General features: G+C 38.1%; 1 protein-coding gene across 1 annotated transcript; it reads left to right on the forward strand.

Moving 5' to 3' along the window:
• Positions 1-875: 875 nt before the first annotated feature.
• LOC135477388 (pyridoxal-dependent decarboxylase domain-containing protein 1-like) lies at positions 876-19384 on the forward strand. The gene is made up of 24 exons (XM_064757467.1): positions 876-1076; positions 1875-1951; positions 2442-2516; positions 2827-2913; positions 3741-3896; positions 4571-4760; positions 5560-5628; positions 7791-7869; positions 8521-8605; positions 8804-8924; positions 9414-9569; positions 10305-10355; positions 11253-11333; positions 11519-11588; positions 12274-12359; positions 12908-13013; positions 13500-13558; positions 13788-13900; positions 14238-14362; positions 14924-15042; positions 15466-15558; positions 16210-16309; positions 16569-16986; positions 19295-19384. Exons 1-24 carry the CDS (start codon positions 876-878, stop codon positions 19326-19328), a joined length of 2751 nt encoding a protein of 916 aa, XP_064613537.1. The 3' UTR covers positions 19329-19384.
• Positions 19385-20345: the final 961 nt, after the last annotated feature.

The raw sequence follows: 20345 nt of genomic DNA on the forward strand, positions 1-20345 counted from the left end.
AGGTTACAATATGTTACAACTGCGTTACTCTCCTACACAGCGGTGTTGTCACAGGGCCACGCCCATATCAACTTTCCACATAAGGGATGGGGGGAATTTAGGGCCACCAGAAAGTTCCAGTCATTTAAAAGTATGAAAATTACTCAATTTCCGTGGAACGACAACAACAAAACTCAGAAATCAGAGAGAAGAAATCTGAACACATTGCAACCAGTATCTGGATAAATTTTCGGCACAAATGGATTTGGTACAGAATTATATAGGCTAATATATATGTGACAGTTATCATTCTCTGGTACGTGAACTCTTTTTTTGTAGGTACAGATAACAGTTCAGGACATGGAAAACTTATTAAAAATAAATAGGTAAAATTAAATGTAGCCCATTTATATCTCATGACGTACATGTAGGTTGCGTGCTTGAAAGATGTACAGAATAATGCAATGTAGGAAACAATTCTACATATGTTCATATGTTCAAAGTACAACCATAGTAGGAATAAGATATTTTCCCATTTATTGTAGAAATGCAGCATATCTGTATCTTTACAAATTCTTTGATACTATATAAATTGTTCATTTTGTTCAACATTTTGTTTGAATATGATATAAAATTTAGTAGATTAAACTAAGAATTAGACATTAAACCATGGATCTCCATGGTAAAGCTGTGCTGTATGCTATTCAGAGCATGATATACGTGATACACATATATAGTAATTTATGGAAATATGTATTTATGACAGTTTAAAGCACAATGTCACCTGCCACGGAGACTCATGCGCATTTCGTCTGCTTCAAACCTTCTCGATAACGACAACACCCCAAGCGAGAAGCCTGTTTTCGGCATTCTTGCCAGCGTGTAAAATCGAAGAAATGGCCACTGTTGACAAGTCTGCGAATGACAAGTCTGAATCTGACACTGACTTGAAACCGATCAGTGCACAGGAGAAAGAGACTGGCAAAATGGAGCACAAAGACGTGAGTTCGAAGGAACAGTCAAATACCGCAACTGCCGCTGTCAAAAACCAGTCGATTGAGACAACCAAGAAAGTTGGGCAACCGACGGTGTACAAGGTATGGGCATCAAATACAACAACAACAACACTGATGGCCAAAAGAGACCCCCCCCCCACTCCCCTCACTGATAAACCCTATAAAGCGATCTCTTGGGCTTCATTATCAATCACATGTTCACGCGATTTGTCGTATTAACTCGTCGAAATTCTACAAAGGTCAATCGCTATGTCATAAGCAGCTTTTGCACAGAAGTATCTGTCAAATTCTCCAAATTGTTAGACCCAGCTTGTCTCTGTGGCACGACTTGATACTTTTTCTACTAGTCTTGGAGAAACTTCTGGGTTAATTAAGATCGATGATACTTATCTCACTCAAAGTTCGTAGTATTTTCGCCCAGCCTCGAAAGGTAACAAATCCGTCAGAAAAATCTTGATTAGTAGATACATAATCCATTTCGACTCGGCCAAATGCACAGCTATGACTGCCTTTGGTACAGAGAATTAAAAAAAGTATTACCATCAGTGGTAAATTTTTGTCTCACTTGTACACGAAAATGTGCTTTTTGGGATCGCAATTTTAATTATAGCAGATGGACTGCAAGGTACTGTGCAGAGTGGAGTTAGCCTATACTATATATTTCCAGAAACAGCAACACATGTTTGCAGCAAAATTTGCATGAATTGGTAAGGAAGAACGGTGTTACTTGCAGTCATTCTCGATTTGTAAGCCCCTGTACCCTTGTTTAATTTGCAACTTATCCACCTCACTGTGAAAATGGTTCCGCTGTGGTACTGGTAGTTGCCGTCATCTGACTTGGACAACCTGTCAATCATGAATCTCTTGCTTTTTTTACAGCATTTCTTGGATCCCATGTTTGATGAGCTTCAGAAGCATGCTGATCAGAATAATGCAATATTGGACAGAATCAACCAGTAAGATATCCATCTGTTATTAATATTTGTCACCTTTTCATTGCCTTGGTAAACAATTATATGTTTACGAATTCAGGTTAACCACACATCTTTGTCTCATGTCCAGATACTTTCGCTGTTGTATTTATTTAATCAGTGTGTCCTGGGTTTGACTTTCTAGTGTCATTTACCCTTCTGGCTTTGTGCATTTTGTGGTGGTCATAGGTATTGAAAGGTAACTTGTTTGATGTAATTGTGTGCTGTATCTAGGTTTTGTCTTATTTATTTAAGGCTTGGATTCACTTAGGCTATGATTAAAGTTCCATTTGTTATGTGTTTAGGTTGTTGTGAAGGTTTAAGTCCAGCGTAACATTTAGAAAAATGTTTTGGGCAACTTTGAAGATTTTTGTTGTGATTAACCTGTCTGGGAGAATTGTACACAAGCCTTCGGAGTGGACTGTGACTTTGTCACCCAGATGACCGCATTTTACATTTCACATTTGTGTTTCAGAAAAATGGAGGAGGAAAGAAATGAGCGAATTAAAGCACGGAATCAGGAGCACATCCCAGAGCCATTAAAGGGGAGGTAAGTCATATACATCTCAGTTACTAAAGGAGAGATGAGTAATACACTCATGTTATTTGCTGTATAGTAAAATGTAGATGAGCATCTCACACTTTTATGTCAGAAGACATATTGCCTTGCTTTGTGTAAAAGTCAGAAAACTACTGATGTGTTCATGCGAACAAATGTGTTCAGTGTTTCCACCACCCATAAACCTGACCACCATCATATTAATGAAAAGTTCTTGAACACAGCATTAAACACCAGTAAAATAAATAAATAAAGTATATATGGTTTAACAATGGTGATAAATATTTCAATTTGTTAACAGTGGCCAGACATTGGAGGATGTTGAAAATTCTTTACAGGAAATGATTGCATACGAAAATTTTGATGAAACAGATTCAGACAAAAGAGTGTAAGTATTACTGTTGTGCTGTTGAAATGAAACCAGCCATGAAACTTATGACACATGCTGGTTTATGGTACATGTATTTCCGAGAGGGCCAAGATCAAGTGTAGAGGATGTCACACAAGCTGGATTGATTGTCAGGAATTTGGGAGTCAGTGGAACGTTGGTCTGATGCTTCAGTACCATACAAGTTTCTGAAGCTGTTCAAGTGTCAAGTGAAATAGATCAAGGATATAAGGGATGCAAAAGTTCATTGCAAATTTTTGGTTAGAAACAACAAAGCTCCGAAAAAAACTTTTTTGAAAAGAAACACAAACAAAAACTGGACTCACCATTTTGTGAACCTGATTTGGTGAATTACTGCTGTGCATAAGACTTACACAGTGCTCTCTATTAGCTGACATCAGGCAGTACACACTTAACAGATACTCTCTTGCAAAAAGTCATATAACATCAGATACTACCAACAAAGCCCTAAAACAAATTTTTTTAGATTTCTCATGTTTTGAGAGTTTCTAAGTCAGATGCTAAGCTAGTTGTAAGAAATGAAGATTGGATTACAAGTTTTCAGTTTTTAATGTGTATGCAGGTTGAAGTCCAATACCTGTCAAGTTGACCTATGAGACATTGCATAAAGCTAAAACTACATGTTAGGTAGTTTTCAGTTAAAGCTGTTAAATAAATGTGTACTAAATGGTTCAAAACTTGGGAGCAAGTGATCATAGTTCTGTACCCAGCGACCTAACTCATGTAAGCATCCTGACCCATTAGTGATTTTGGTAGAGGCTGTTTTACAAAATGTAAATGAAAGTAAATTAAAAATGCTTTTTCAGATTGACCAGACTACAGCGGTTAGATGACATTGGTAAGGCAGCCATCATGTCACATGACTTGGCTGCTTACATTTCCACATTAGACACCCCTCATCTGAAAAGATTTTGCTCCAAAATAATTGCTGACTGTGAGCTGTGGATGACCAGGCTATTCAGGTACACATTTGTTAACCCCAACAAGCATAGCTGGTGGATAGGATATAGCATTTTTTCCCATGTGTGTAGGGTTCAATGGAAATTAGGAATAAGCAGGTTGTTTAGGTCCAGTTTTACTCGAATCTACTTGCTCAGTCATTGTCAAACTTCATGTACACAACATCAAAGGAGAAGTATGTTGTATATTCATGGACTTAATACATTGATACTTAAATTTGTTTGTGTGCCTGGTAAATGCATTTATTAAGGTCCAGTTTTACACCAAACTACTGGTGCAGTCTTTGTTCACTGTTATGTGCAGCTTCAAAACACAGAGCCTCTGAGGAAAGGAATATGAGGAAGTCAGATGATTTGACACATATCAATTCTGCTTTCACAAGAAGTTTCGTTTAAATTGAGTTTGATTAAATCCGGCAACATGCAGATGGTTGTGGGTTTCCTGGGGTCTGCCTGGTCTCCTCCCATCCTTCCAGGGTAATGCTGGCCGCAGCGGTATAAGTGAAATATTTTTGAGTGCATGTAAAACACCAATCAGACCAATAAATAAATACATAAATTGAAATTCAGTACAGTATATGTATATTAATATGTCATTTCAGTGTAGAAAGTATTGTACTCTTCAGCAAACAAACTAAGAAAATACAATACAATAATGAGATGTTTTTTTCTGTCAGGTTTGGTGAGGGTTCCGTGAGTTATCATGAGGATGAGAGGGATGGAGTGGTGAGGATGTGTAAACTTGCTCTCCACCAGAAGTACCCTAAGTACGCCACAGAGGGGTTTGAGGCGCTCTACTCCCGCCCACCTGTCATCTACATCAGTGCTGCCTCAAAGAGTGGATTGGGGCACTATATATGTTCTCAGGTAAGTGCTGATTAGGCACACTACTCAACTTGATTATTCTCCCAATCTGTGCTCTTAGTTTCAGTCTTACTGTGATGTGAAGAAGTAACTTCGTTGAAAAGCAGATATTTGTCTAGCCACTTTTCCTCCTACCATAAACCTGACAATCATTATATGTGAAGTTTTCTGCAGTGCATTGTAAAGGACAATTCATTTAAGTTATAAATTAAATTTGATCATTGTTTATGCCATGCTCATGTTGAAATTTTGAATTTTTCCACATTTTTAAATTGAAGGGTATGCTTCTTTAAGAGCCTTTGTGCTGTACTGTATACATTATATTTCTCATGTCTTGTATTTGAATTAAATGGATGCACTGAAAGTGTTTAGGACCAAGGAAATAATTTTTGATTTAAACCACTTGTTAAATATTTTTTTTTTTTTGTCTAAAATGTCAGCTGAAATGGTAGATCCTGAGTTTACGCTTGAGTAAAGTTATACCTGACTTACAAATTTGTAACTTTGGTACCACGTCACTTCATGATAGGAAGAGTTCATCATCGGAAGAATATATCACCTACTGGCTGGCCCAGTGTCAGTATAACTTGACTGGACAGGACACTGTGTTTGGTGTCTTCAGCATGAATTACTAGTGAAGTAGCCATAGTAGCGGTATAAATCTGTCAAGGTTAGGTTTGGCCAGCTACTAGGAGACACCATTGTGATGTGACGTGTGATGTGAAAATATTGAAAGCAACCGTTAAACCCTAATCAATCAAACAAACAAATATCAGGATAATGGGTGTTGTTGTTGTTTCAGCTGGGCCTGCCCTTGTCTTGTCTCTGCACTGTGCCATGTAACACCATGTTTGGCGCCACACAAAAAATGGTAGGTGAATACTATGTTACTATGGCAAGAAAGAGAAAACATGTTACTTCAAGTGTGTGTATATCCATGAAAACACCTGACAGTCAGACAGCCTTAGTGTGACAAACATTGTCTATTCCTTTACAATCTTTATATCTTGTAAAGGGTGAGGCATAGAAGAATACCTTAAAGAGATTGTTGATGTTAACATTAGTGCTTTTTATGTGGAATGACTACAGAATCAGGGAATGCAGTTTGTTGCATGTTGACCATGATGGCTTCTTGGTAATTTCAGCTACTTCTCTAAATGGTAAATTGTGTCTGGTTTTGGGTGTTGGAGTTTCTTGAACTTCTTTTAGATTCTGAGCATTTTAGAACTATTGAAATCCCCAAACAGTTCATCTCATCACCCTCTCTGATCCCTCAATGTATATATATATATATATATGTAAAATTAAAACTTTGAACTCCTTTCCCAGAATTTGACAAAGTTAATACTGTAGAGTAGTTGAGGCAGAAGCTTGGGTTTTGGGTTCTGTGTGTAGGAGGTATTTTGACAGCCCAACCGCTTATTTCAGGAACCAGATGAACATCACAGAATGGTGAGTCTGCTTTTCATGGCCACTGGTTTTGGCATGACTTTAGCAGTCTGCTTTGTTAATATTTTCATAAATTTGGTGGTGTCAGCATACATGTAGGCACATGTATTCTGTGTCCTTAAGCTGAAAGTGTTATGTTTTTTTTTTGTGGTTGTGGAAAAGAACTTAGTGGTAAATTTTCATGGAAACATTATCCATTACAGTATAGCTTTATAAACCTTAGAGGTTTGGTGGTTTTCCATGTGTTTACATACTAGTACATTTATTTCTCTGCATCCCTACTCTAACATGATTTAGGCCTTATTATGTGATATACCATAGCCTTCTCATTATAAACAAGGTGTGTTCTGCATGCTGAGTTGTTTGGGGTCTAGGTTATCTCATTTTTGATTTGTAATGCTTGGACTCATCTACTTGTAGTAAACTTTTGATGGCCTGTAATTGCATGGATGTGATTTTGATGTTAATTTAAGAAATTTAAGAATTGTGAGATTTTTCTATTATATTAATAGATAATACAGAAGCAGAATAGAGAATTAATTTTCACAATTTTTTGTGTCTTTCTTGGAGGGAGGGGAGAGGAGAGGGTGTGGATATTCCCTATTTTTATCCAAATGTTTTGTGAAAGTGAGGGATATCAGTTTGTTTGGCGTTGGTTTTGTAGTGGTAGTGGTTTTTGGATTGGAATACTGTTTGGTGGATTTGGGATGTATTTTTCAGTTAAGGCAACTAACATAAATCTGGCTATTAGTCATTTATCTTTCTAGCAGCATGAGGTTTACTTTTGTCGTTGTTTTGTTCAGTTCTTGGAATATATATATAAACCTGACATAAACTGGGGATCCAGTTAGAAAGGGATAGCCTGTATCTGTCCATGAACATATACACTCCCCAAAAGGACAATTTCCACTGCCTATCTCTCAACATTATACCTGACAAAAAAAGGGGCAGCGTACACATTTTACACAGGTTCGGAAACAGCACCCATCTACAAAAAAGACTACATGTACACTGTATGTATGTTCTGCTGAAAGTCTTCTGTAGATGAATAAATGGATTAAACATAAGTTTTGATGAATATTTTCTTGTTTTCACTCAGTTGACTCTAGAAGGATTTTCTGTTTAATAATAATTGGGAATTAGGTTCCTGAGTGTTGCAGTCTGTTTTCCAGCAAACAATCAACCATCATGCTTTTCCTCACATGCTTTCTCTCAGGTCGTACCTTAAATGTGGAAGTTTACAGTAGCATGTCCTAAAATTTCCCTGATGACTTAAGTTACTAATTTAGCTTGATTGTGAGAGTTGTTCTGATTTAAGATATGTGTGTTAGGGTTTGTTTGGAAGGTAAGACGGTAGGCTACTGTAAAAATGAAAGTTTTCACCACCACAAAAAAGACTTTTGGGGCAAATGGTTAGGGCAAATACATATGATTTGTATTCTGTGCATTCATTCCAAGCACATTTCAGTACATGAGTGCACTATTTCACAGGATTGAACAGTAAGTGGTTAACAGCAGTTTGAGGAATGCTACCTGCTGAGTTTCATGTAGCCTGCATTTATGAATATTGTTGTATTTTTCTAGGATGTTGCTGTGCTGGAGAAACTTATCCAAGATGACATTGCAGCTGCAAAGACCCCTGTGCTTCTTGTAGCCTATGCAGGTAAGAGATGCTCACTCTTCTGGTGGATGTATTCCAATCTGTAATCTATATTCAGGCATGGGAATTTTCCTGCAGGTGGCTGATTTTGGTCTTTTTTTTGCTTAAAATTTGAAAAGCAAAAACATAGGTTTTACTGGACAGGTGTCTGATTGTGTTTTAGGCACTCTTCTCTGACGACGTTAACATGAAGTGGATAGGAAAAATTGGAAATGAGACATCCTGGTTTCAAATCTTACGTTTAAATAAGACACAGTGTAGTGCAAGATGTATGCACCTCCAATTGTTTAAAAATCATTTGTTATGTGTTCTTGACATTACTGTAAATTTTTTTTGGCATGACATTAAATGTATTTGTTACATCCATGTATTAAAAAGAGTTTGTGTCACTGGTAACTGTTGCCTTGGCCCCCATTTTAAATGTTCTTGGCCCCAATGTAAATGTGTTCTTGGCCCCATTGTAAATGTATTCTTGGCTCCCACCGTAAATGTGGTCTTGGCCCCATCGTAAATCATATGTTCTTGGCCTCACCATAAATGTATTCTTGGCCTCACCGTAAATGTGATCTTGGCAAGGCTGTAAATGTGCTCTTGGCCCCACCATAAATGTGTTTTTGGCCTCACCGTAAATGTGTTCTTGGTGTCACTGTACAGGAACCCCACAGCTTGGGCATGTGGATAACTTTGAGAGACTTCAAGCCATCTGTAAGAAGAACAATCTTTGGTTACATGTGGAAGGGTAAGCTATATTAACAAGAGTTATGTGTAATGTTTCAGACTGAAGTGTATACATGTCGTCACTGTCATTTCCTCCATGACTGTGCATGTAGTTACCCAAGGTTTGGTGTTTCTCTCCTTTTATTAAGATATTCAAGAGTGTAAGTCATACTACTGTATGTCCCATAACATGGTTGGACGTTTCTGTTTTGTTTTCCAGCGACCATTTGGCCACCCTGATGATGTTTTCCGTGCCGACGTCTGTGAGCCCAGCCAAGTCAGGGGACAGTATGACTGTGAGGCTGGGTAGCTGGCTGGGTATTCCTGGTCTGCCTAATGCTGTATCCTTTACTGGGCAATATAAGCTTTGTGTTATAAGCTTATTGTTGCAAGCTTTGTTTACGAAACTACTTGTGATACTTCTGCTTTGGGAATAAATCAAAATGGCTTTCAAATAAATAAGTGATGGACATGCCTGATGGCAGAACTGAATGTGGGCAAAACGCATGGAACTAATTTAATTGCAGAAAAAATGCTTATCTAATTGTACAGCTGAAAGTTAACAAAGTGCATTGGTTTATTTACACAACTGACTATATGACAAAATGTATGAGGCATGTCTGAATGCATCACTGAAATTGAACAAAATGCATTGGACATGTGTGATAAAAAAAGCTATTAAAATTGTAATGGAATGGTGTGTGGAGCATAGTAGCAAACAGTACTACTGAAATATTACTACCATATTCCTCACGTTACTGAACACTTTAGTCCCTTGGTTATTTCAACAATTGGTCATCTTGATAGTTTTCTTTGACTAAGAATTTCAGACATTGTACAAAAAGTGTGACCCAGCTCTCTCTCATGCTATAGGTCTGAACACATTCAACCCTCAGCTCAAGCTGAATTCTCTCCCGTTGTGGGTGTGTCTACAGACCCTGGGTCATGATGGGATTCTGGAGAGGGTGAAGTCTGCATGCAAACTGGTGAGTCCATATCTGCCACGTATCCCTTACTTTGACACCTGCACGCACCCTGGTTCAGTTGTCTAGCAAGACAACCTTGCTTATAACAGGCCTTTTACCAATAAGGTTTAATGATGTAATTCAGCTCTGCTTGCTGGCTTCCTCTCTGGCTGTACATGGGAAGGTCTGCCAACAACCTGCAGATGGTTGTGGGTTTTACCCAGGCTCTGCCTGGTTTCCTCCTGCCACTGGCCACCGTCATAAAAGTGAAATATATTTTTGAGAATGGTGTAAAACACCAGTCAAATAAATAAATAAATAAATAAATAAATTCAGCTCTGGTTTCCTTACCTACCTGGTTGAGGTTTCTCACATACCTGGTGAAGAGCAGTGGTTTCCTTTGGGTTTCATGTACCCAGAAATCTGACTGCTTTGGATGTGCAACATACTTGAGCATGATGTAAAACAATAATCAAATGAATCGATTCCAATATTGGTCTCCCACTCTAATCATGACATATTGGTTCATATTTTCTTCAAATTTGTATAACATACATGTATAATTGTTCATTTGTGGGAAATCTACAGTCGCACATTTTGTCTTATCAGAATTCTATAAAATCAACTTAAAAATATAATTGAATTTTCCATGTTAAATGAACAGGAGAGATGCTCATGTCAGATTCTGGGGGAACTTAATAGTGAGATTGTGAATAATTGACATATTATTTATGTGTATAACTTTGTTCTTTTTAGGCAGAAGATATGTTTGAAAAAATTAAGGACATCCAGACAATAAAATATGTGGTAAGTTTTTTTTGTGCATGTGTATACAGTGAGAAAACTACTAGCTGAGACCATAATAAACAGATAAACACAGTATACATGTATATAATGAGCTCATAAAGTGGCTGTGTTTTGTGCTCAGTATTAAATCTTGAAGCTATTATTTATAAATCATAAATTATTTCATATTATGTGCTGTAGCAAATTTATTGCCCAGTAGTGTGCTACGGATCCACAGCAGAAGTGGTGTCTGCTCATGGAGACTTGAAACTTCGCTGTGGTTAAAATACAGCTTCTCCATTTTGGTGCACTTTTGGGTCTATTAATGGGCATAAAATGAAGAGAGTGTTGAATATATATAATATAAGGATAAATTTGCATCTTACTAAATAAGGATTTGATAAAAGGTACTAGATCAGAGTTATTATATGTGATCCCCTAGAAGTATTGAATGCTGCAGGGTGAGGGATATAGTTTGCACCTCGTCTGTCCGTCGAAAGAGTTTCTGAACTTTTCCTTTAGTAACAGTTGAGTTTGTGAAATTGAATTGAAACTATTACCTTAGCTAATAATCCAAAGGCCAAAGTGGCAATTTCCACTGCCTATCAACTAACATTGTGCCTGGTAAAGAAGGGCAGGATACACATTTCAGGGGCCTTCTAAAAAAGCTTAGTCAACTAAGTTACACATAAGGGTAAGGAACTATGGGTGTGTTGGGAGAGAGTTATTATGTCCCCTACAAAGGCTGGGTCCATAGTGCATGTGTATCTAAAATCATGATCAGAAGGTGTCTGCGTGAACTTAAATTGGATTGAATTCATTTGTAAATCGATTTATATGTACATGTGGGACAACCATACACACCTGTATGCATGTGATCTAAGGGTCAAATTACTGAACAAATTGTTTCTTCTACAGACAAAAGAACCAGAGAAGAAAAACAAGGAGGATGAAGAATTCTCAGTTCGAGGGTTAATCACAAAAGCCATTAACTTCATTGTAAGTTTATAATTTGTAGAGCCCTTATCAAGATGAGGTGTAAAACATTTCTTGTGAACATGTTGGAACTAATTAGGCAATCCTTTTATTAAGAAGAAATGAGTGTGTTTTTGAAATTGTTATATATAAACATGCATATGCAGAGCTCCGAATACTTCTAATGCTTATATTCTTTTTCATTTCAGCTTGTCTTTGAAATTGTGTCTCCAACAATAGTGTTCAAATATGTGAAACCAGAGGAAGAGAAACCAGGAGGTATTTTTCCTTCTTGTCAAATCAATTTATATGGAATTCATAGATTTGACATAATTTAACAATTTTTGTATTTTATAATGTAGGAACTCATTAGTAATATTGGGATTATATGAGCCATAACAAAATGTCAACAGTGTAGATGACTCAACATAAGTACAGATGACTCAACATAAGTACAGATGACTCAACATGGTACATGGCGTTGTGTGATTTACCAGCGTGACAAGTGACTATCATTTTGGACATGCTGAAACTCAATTTTGTCTTAAATTACCTGACACAAGCTACAAGCATGGTCTTTAAGTTGTATTGTGTGACTGCATGTCTGAAACAAGGTTGCTTGAGATATGTAAAAATAAATCATAGATTTGGATTTGAAACCCACATCTAGAGTGTTACGTGTCGTTTAATATCACTAGTATTGCCACATTGTCATCGTGCTGCTAAACCCCACTCATTCATCCACATCAGCAACTGTGCTCTAAACAGGGGAATTGTGAATTTTCTGAATTTTCTGAATTTCCTTCAGACATAATACATACGTGTACAACTTGTAGGTTTTGTTTCACAGTATTACTCACATTGTTGGTGACTGAGATATAGCTTTATTTCTGACCTTTGAATGCTGTTGTTGTTTTAATCTCTCAGCTATAGTTGTACAAATATCTCAATGGCTTTATTTCAGAGAGTGTGGCTGCCTATGCATTGACAGATGAAGATAAGGTTGCAGAAGACCGGACCAAATTGTATTATGATGCGCTTAATACATGGGTAATGCATCAAACCTAAAACCCACATATAATGTCTTCTTTTTTTTTATCATTTTCTTTTATTACACGATGTATATTTAGTCACTGTTTAAAGCGTATAATTACACCATTACATTTTTGAAGGTTGAACTAAGTATTTCTATTCCCAAATGACAAATCACCTTCTGACAATTCAAATAGGTTGTGGATAATTACAGGGCCAAGTTATTCTAAAGCGTATTAGCATTTAAACGTGGTATTAACTTCAGTCTGGACTAAAGTTCAGTTGTTTTGTATTAGGCCAGAATTTAAGCCTGGCTTAACTTTTAGTACAGTTTTGAATAACTTGGCCCTTACAAAAATTCTGAGGAGTTTACATTGTATCTGTACTTGTAACCCCATCTGTCTGAATTCACAAAAATATACATGTCCAGGTATAGCTTTGGATATGTCTTAATGAACAATTGTTATTTGCCTTGCAAAACTGTATGCATACACATAGAGTGTGATCATCATGTATTTTTATGTAGTCTTTATAAATGGGTATCAATCATTTGATCTTTCTTACAGCTGGTAGATGTGCTACAGTCTGAAAATCCTAATGTCAAAATAGATCCTGTAGACATCGACCGTGAGGGAGTCTGTATAAGATTTGCAGCATTAGAGTCCGCCAGAAGTAAGTTCAAGGTTTACAGCCAAACTCTTTTCATACTAAACTCTGTACTATTTTACTAGAAACATTTAAAAGCTTTGTTGCCCCAGAAACCTAAACACCATCATATACTGAGTTACCGTATTTTGTAAGTTTAAATTTCTTTAAGTGACACATTTTACTTGACTCTGATTGATCTGTCCACATTATTAAGCCGCTTAAAGAGTTTTTTGTGAAGTTTTATTAGCTTTAGTGTTAACATCAAAGGTTTCATTTTATGGCCTTTAAGATCTATACAGTAAGTTAAATATTCCTGACTATAGTGTTAAAACACCAAGCAGTTAAATAAATGATGTGGAAGTCATCTTTCTGATGTACTTGTTTCCAACACTTTCATACTCAGCTAAATGTTTAAGCTGAAAGCAAATGCTATTATGGTACAATGCCGCACGCATCTAGGATTTTATACCATCATGACATCATGAACCCAATGTTTTTGTTATGTTACAGCCTTAGGAACAACAAATGAAGACATTGAGAAATTTGTAGAGTGTCTGAAAACACAGATGGTAAGTTAAAACCTTGTGTGTTTGTATTGCTTGATTGTGCTGAAATGCATGTAAAAGTCATCTCATTCAGCTCAGATTAGTTTCAGATCTTCACCAATGTATTTGATTGCTCTGGAGTACAGTAAAGAAGTGCCAGATATATATCTTAGATTGATGTCTAATGTGTTTTATAATAAGAAACATTCCCAATATAGGGTTAAATTCTTTTCATTGTTTTCCACTTTGACAGTCTATCCTGGATGCCACAGTGCAGCAGAGAGAGACCTTCCAGAAGATAGTTGAAGCTCAGGACAATCTGACACTTGTGCACATAGCTAACTGGGCCGGGTTGGGAGCAGTGCAGTAAGTATGGGACAGCCTGACACTTGTGCACATAGCAAACTGGGCCGGGTTGGGAGCAGTGCAGTAAGTATGGCACAGCGTGGCACTTGTGCACGTAGTAAACTGGGCCGGACTAAGAGAGTGCACTTCAGTGTGGGTTGGAAAATTTAAAGGCCTCAAAAGTTTAGCAGTTTTATATGGCATATTGATCTCAAGAAATGTGATTATATTCAGTGTTGTAACATGTATGAGGTACTTCTCCTGGCTTATCTCGACACATTGATGTTTATTGTCTAGAAATCAGATTGATTGTAAGATCGTTCTGTAGTGCATGTGCATTGTCTTTTTATAATCCCAGGTACATTCCTGAGATGTGGGTAGGGACAGCAGCTGAGCTGACAGAGGCCTGTAAGAAGGATATTAACAGTGTCAACTGTGAGATTGTCCACAAGCTCAAGGCAAACGACACAGCATTTTCCCTTGGTGAGTTGACAATTTTTAAAATTTAATTTTTGTTTTACTTATAATAAGGTCATGAATATGAAGCTGATCTACAGATTTGCATATTCCATATTTATCCAGAAATTGATACTGTAACATTTTTTCCTCTTCTTGTTAGGGGTCTCCGTGGCTCAGTTGGTTAGTGCGCTAGCGCAGCGTAATGACCCAGGAGTCTCTCACCAATGCGGTCGCTGTGAGTTCAAGTCCAGCTCATGCTGGCTTCCGGCTGTACGTGGGAAGGTCTACCATCAACCTGCGGATGGTCGTGGGTTTCCCCCCGGGCTCTGCCCGGTTTCCACCCACCATAATGCTGGCCGCCGTCGTATGAGTGAAATATTCTTGAGTACGGCGTAAAATACCAATCAAATAAATAAAATAAATTCCTCTTCTTGTTTCTTGGTTCAATGTCTGTTTAATAGTACCAGATCCTAGTTACAAATGTATTAATGGAAAGTCTTAATAATCTTTTTAAACCACTCAGTCATTATATCAGTGAGTGATATTTTCAGGCTAGTTCAGGTATGTTCATTTATTGTTTTTAAGGAGAGACAGATGAAGGTTTGTACTGTGTCAGGTTTGGGCTGGTAACAGCAGACACAGATGTGCAAGAGTTACTGTCCTTAGTTTACTCAGTTGGCAAGGAAGTTGAAGATAACTCTAAGGTATGTTTTCTTTCTTTGAAACAGTTCTGTTTGAAATTCACACAAATTGACAAGATATAAACAAGTCTTCTATACTCAACTTTAACATAAACTATAATGTGTTTGTTATGTCACCATATGCTGAGAAGCACAATACAGTTATTATATTCAAAGGAAACTGGAATGAAATGTACGTGTATGTACACACTTCGTGATTGGACACTTGCATTAATAGGTAGAGGTATTGGCACTGAGTTAAGAAAACTTAAAAACTTTGAAGTTTTTTGACAAACTGGTTGTATTTCTGAAGGACCAACCATGTTTCTGAGTCATCTACTTATAACCAGTGTGGTAGTTATGAAATTATAATTAATGAACATACTAATTACTGAATCACTCAGTGGATCAGTTACTTAGTCATGCTGTGCTGCTCTCCCATGACAGTACCTGGAGCACATGTCTGAGGTGATTAGGAAGAGTATAGAGGAGACAAATAAGGAGTTGAAGAAGGAGACCGAAGACAGACTTTTGCAAGAGGTAAGTCCTACTCTATAACAGTTCTTCATCTGTCTGATATGATTTATCTTCCTACCTGGTATTGAATATATATGACTAGAACCATGTTGGATCTCAGACAAAAAAAATTGGTGGGTAAAAAAAAAAATAAAAAAGGACCTTTGCCAAATGTCTACAAATGACCTTTTCCAAGCTAATTTTTAGTTTGTCTGTATAAAGAGATGTAGCTTGTATTGTACCCTGAGTGTCGGCATCTGATAACAGTGAAAGCAATGTTATAGTGGGGATATCTTATAAAGTACTGTATGTAGTGACCTCAGAATTGGCATACGTTTATTTATTTATTTATTTATTTATATGATTGGTGTTTTACGCCGTACTCAAGAATATTTTACTTGTACGACGGCGGCCAGCATTATGGTGGGAGGAAGCCGGGCACAGCCCGGGGAAATCCATAACCATCTGCAGGTTGCTGACAGACCTTCTAACTTACGACCGGAGAGCGAGCCAGCATGAGCTGGACTTGAACTCACAGCTGCTGCATTGGCGAGAGGCTCCTGGGTCATTACGCTGCGCTAGCCGACTGCATACGTTTATAAAGTTTTGCAGGTGAGCTCTGTGTTTAAGGTATATCTTGAAGCTGTATCATATCCCAATTGTGCCTGTTGACAGGGTGTGTTAAGACAGGTGCCTCTAGTAGGCTCCCTCCTCAACTGGTGGTCCCCTCCTCCCAAGGATGTTGTCAAGGGACGCACCTTCAACATGCAGTCAGGTTAGTCTTGTGTAGAAGGCTTAGAATAAGAACGATGATGTTTCACTATAAAAGAGAATTTTATTTGTAGATTTTGCAGTAGGTATGCTTTTTGCCTGTGATATCTTATACTACATGTAAGAATGAGAAAAACACGAGAAAAATGATGTCATATGTGTTAAATTAACAGTGGTAATTTAGGTACATGCATGTGTAACAGTAAATTTGATAAAGCATATGCGTTTGATATTTACAAGATGTGTGCTCTCTTTTCTTCCAGGAAAGATTGAGAGTACAGAACCGATCTACAAGTACCATATGCAATTCCAAGAACAAAGCAGCCCAGGTGAGAAGTCACCAAATCCTGAACTGGAGAGAATGAAACGTCCATCAGGCGGCAGTGTGACATCCGAGACCAGCGCCAATGTATCAGGGCTCCCAACTCCCACAGCCTCCTCTGTCAGCCCAACAGCCCCGCCACAAGCACTTATCCCTCCAGATGTAGTACCCCAGTCTGCTGAAGTTACAGGGGAGGGCACTGGGTCTGGGACTTCACCATTGCCTCAGTTACCTGCCCCTACCACATCCAGCCATCAAAATACACAGACCAGTCCTGAACAAACAGCCCAAAGGTTGGCAAAAGATGTTAGGCCTGCAGATGATGGTGTGGAAATGGCCAAAGAAGTTTCCACAGAAGAGTAAGAATTCTGCTGCCTTGTCCATGTATGTTGAGTTCAAAGGTTTCTGTGTTGTGCTGTTCTGAATTTCTTTCTCTCTTGTTTACACTTTGCATGATATGCTTTGTTGGGATTATTTTCAGGCATTGTATTTAATTGTTTCTCTATATGTCACTGGTATCTTTCGTAGGTAGTATAGTTATGAAAAGTTATGAGTGATTATTAATTGAGTTTGATTTCATAATTCAGCACAATGTCATTCAGGATCCAAGGATGTATAGTATTCATATACTATAAAATATGAACAAAATAAATATATACAAAGAACTTAAAAATTGCAATTCTGCCAACTGAAAATCACTGCCATCTGATGATTTGGCTGCTTTCATGTACATGTATAGGACAAGTATACAACCTGTGGGTGGTTGTTTTGTGGACAAGTATACAACCTGTGGGTTTTTGTTTTGTGGACAAGTATACAACCTGTGGGTGGTGGTTTTGTGGACAAGTACACAACCTATGGGTGGTTGTTTTGTGGACAAGTATACAACCTGTGGGTGGTTGTTCTGTGGACAAGTACTTTGTGTCTAGCTTGTATGAAGTACTTTTTTCTTTGGTTGTTGCATTCTTTTTTTTGGAATACACATATACATGTACACTGTTGACCATAAAGTTGGAATAAAATATTTTAGCCACAATCCCAGAAGTTTAATATTATTTTTCGCCTCAAAAATAATATAAGCCGACACGAATTGATGCATAATCTCTCTCTACTACGTGTACAAAAATGTTTTATTCTATGCTAATATGAGAATTACATAAGAGGCTCTGATGGTAGTGATAAAAAGCCCTGTGCCTGGTGCTTCTCCAGTGATCTTCATTCAGAGAGAGGTCAAATTACCTCGCGCATAACGGAGTTCTCGGTTTCGCATGGAACAAAAAGTAGTGTAGCGGGGATTCCGGCAATGCCTCGTGCTACTCCAATGCCAATACGCCGGAGAGTGATTGCCCTCCATCAAGAAGGCTACAAACAGTCCGATGTTGCCGATTTTGTAGGCATATCGCAAAGTACAGTCAGCAAAATCATCAGATGTCATCGAGATGTGGGTCATTTGCGGCCACGTCAAACTCCAGGACGACCACGACTGACTACGAGACGGGATGACCGCCGACTGCTCAATCTCTCTCGCACAAACCGGAAAATGTCTGCGAACCATCTTCGCCGTTTGTGGCGGAGGCATTACGGAATCAATGTTTCCCGAACAATGGTGAATCGCAGATTACTTCAGCATGGTTATCGAGCAAGACGTATGACCAAATGTCCCCACCTAACCGCCCAACATAGAGTCCAAAGGCTTTGCTGGGCTAGGGAGCACAGACAATTGCAGTTAGGGCATTGGCGACATGTGCTCTTCACGGATGAGAGTCGCTTCTTCCTGAAACCTGTGGACGGAAGGCAAAGGGTTCGTCGTTTGCGAGGAGAAAGCCTTCGAGATAACTGTGTGCAGGAAAACAATCAAGGGGGTGGCGGTTCAGTAATGGTTTGGGCCGGTATTCACTATGGTGGAAAAACGCCGTTGGTGGTGCCCGACGAAAACGTCAACGCCATCGTGTACATTGATATCCTTGAAAACCATTGCCTCCATAAACCCTTCGTGTGTATGGAGACAATTTTCGTTTGCAAGACGACAACGCTACACCACACAGGGCCGCTGCAACACGAGAATTTCTTCAGGCACAAGGGGTGGAGCAGTTACCTTGGCCATCGTGTTCCCATGATATGAACCCAATAGAACATGCCTGGGACAAGTTAGGACGAGCCATCAACGCACGTGACAATATTGCTGAAAATCTGCAAGAACTGGCACAGGCTCTGATCAATGAGTGGAACGTTCTGCCCATTGAATTCATTAACAATCTGGTTGACAGCATGCAACGACGTCTTGAAGCATTGATTCGTGTCAGGGGTGGTCATACGAGATATTAATGACTGTTTCTCTTACAAACTGTATTGTCTGTAACTTATAATACGAAGGGAACAAATATGTTTGTGATATGGAGACATTGCAGTAAAGCCTTCAGTCCTTTCGTCTTGAAATGCCAGTTTTTGTTTTTACGCCGTTCTACAGCCTATAATCGATCCATTAAAGATTACAATAGGCTGATATGTGTAGAAAAGACCAACATTTGGTGTTATGCTGATATCTACGCCATAATCAAGCATTCAATACCGCGTACAATTAGAATAACTCCGAATTAATTTATTCCAACTTTGTGGTCAACAGTGTTTGGCATGACTAGTATGTAAGTATTTTTTTTCTCTTTACAGGCAAGAAAACAAAGAAGTGTTGGACCTAAAATGAAAAATCCTGGCATGGATTAAGGATCCACAACTTTAAGGATTTATGTATGAGGGTGATACATACATATATATATATATATATATATATATATATATATATATATATATATATGTATATATTTTTCCATAGCATATCAACTTTAATGAGGTTGTAAAAAAATAATATACATTCAGAAGTTTCCAGTATAGCACTGGAATGGTGGGAATTCTGTAACTATGTTACCAAATACCAAGGGATATTCCTGTGGGGAAAACATTGTGGAGACATGTTCACAATTGCAGTTTAGGGGAAATTATTCATGTAGTGGTGTACCCATGCAGTTGTTCACCTATGGGCTGTTTTCCCAGTACATCTATGTAAATAGTCTGCTCATTTATGTATACATGTAAGTCACTGTTGTATTCTTGCAACTAGTGGTGAGCGTGTACAAAAAAAAACATCGTGATGTAAAAAAAATCCATAATAAAACTATTTATTTGTGAAGTAAGGGTGTAGACAAGTGATATTCCATAGTCAGTCAATATTGTGCATTGTGAAATTACGAGGGTGGACGAGACTGGGTGTGTGTGCGTGCTTGGATTTGGGGAGCGGCACCATTTGCAGATATGTTGTACTATATTTCACTCAGTATTCCTAAAACATTTTTACATGCTGTCTGCATCTGATAGGATTCATCCTTATGCTCATTTTCATAGATCACCGCACATTCAGAATTTCGCGGCAGAGTGAAAAATTGGGGTTCTACTGTGTAACATCCTGAATATCAGCATTTGATCATAACATCATTTGACTATAATCACTCTGTATATTATGTGATTCCTGGCCTGTACCTAAATGCCCATGTGCCATCCTTCTAGTCCATGATCAGTAAGACTGCGTGTTGAATACACTTCGTTCTGTTATCAGCAGTTCTGGAAAAGGTAAACTGAAACATTTAAGCATTTGAAAGGGCACGCATGCACAATGCATTTTTTTTTCAATTTGTGTTGATTGTTTTCTTCCGACCTTTAAAGGGTA

Source organism: Liolophura sinensis, chromosome 1 (assembly GCF_032854445.1).
Source record: "Liolophura sinensis isolate JHLJ2023 chromosome 1, CUHK_Ljap_v2, whole genome shotgun sequence".
NCBI lineage: Eukaryota > Metazoa > Mollusca > Polyplacophora > Chitonida > Chitonidae > Liolophura > Liolophura sinensis.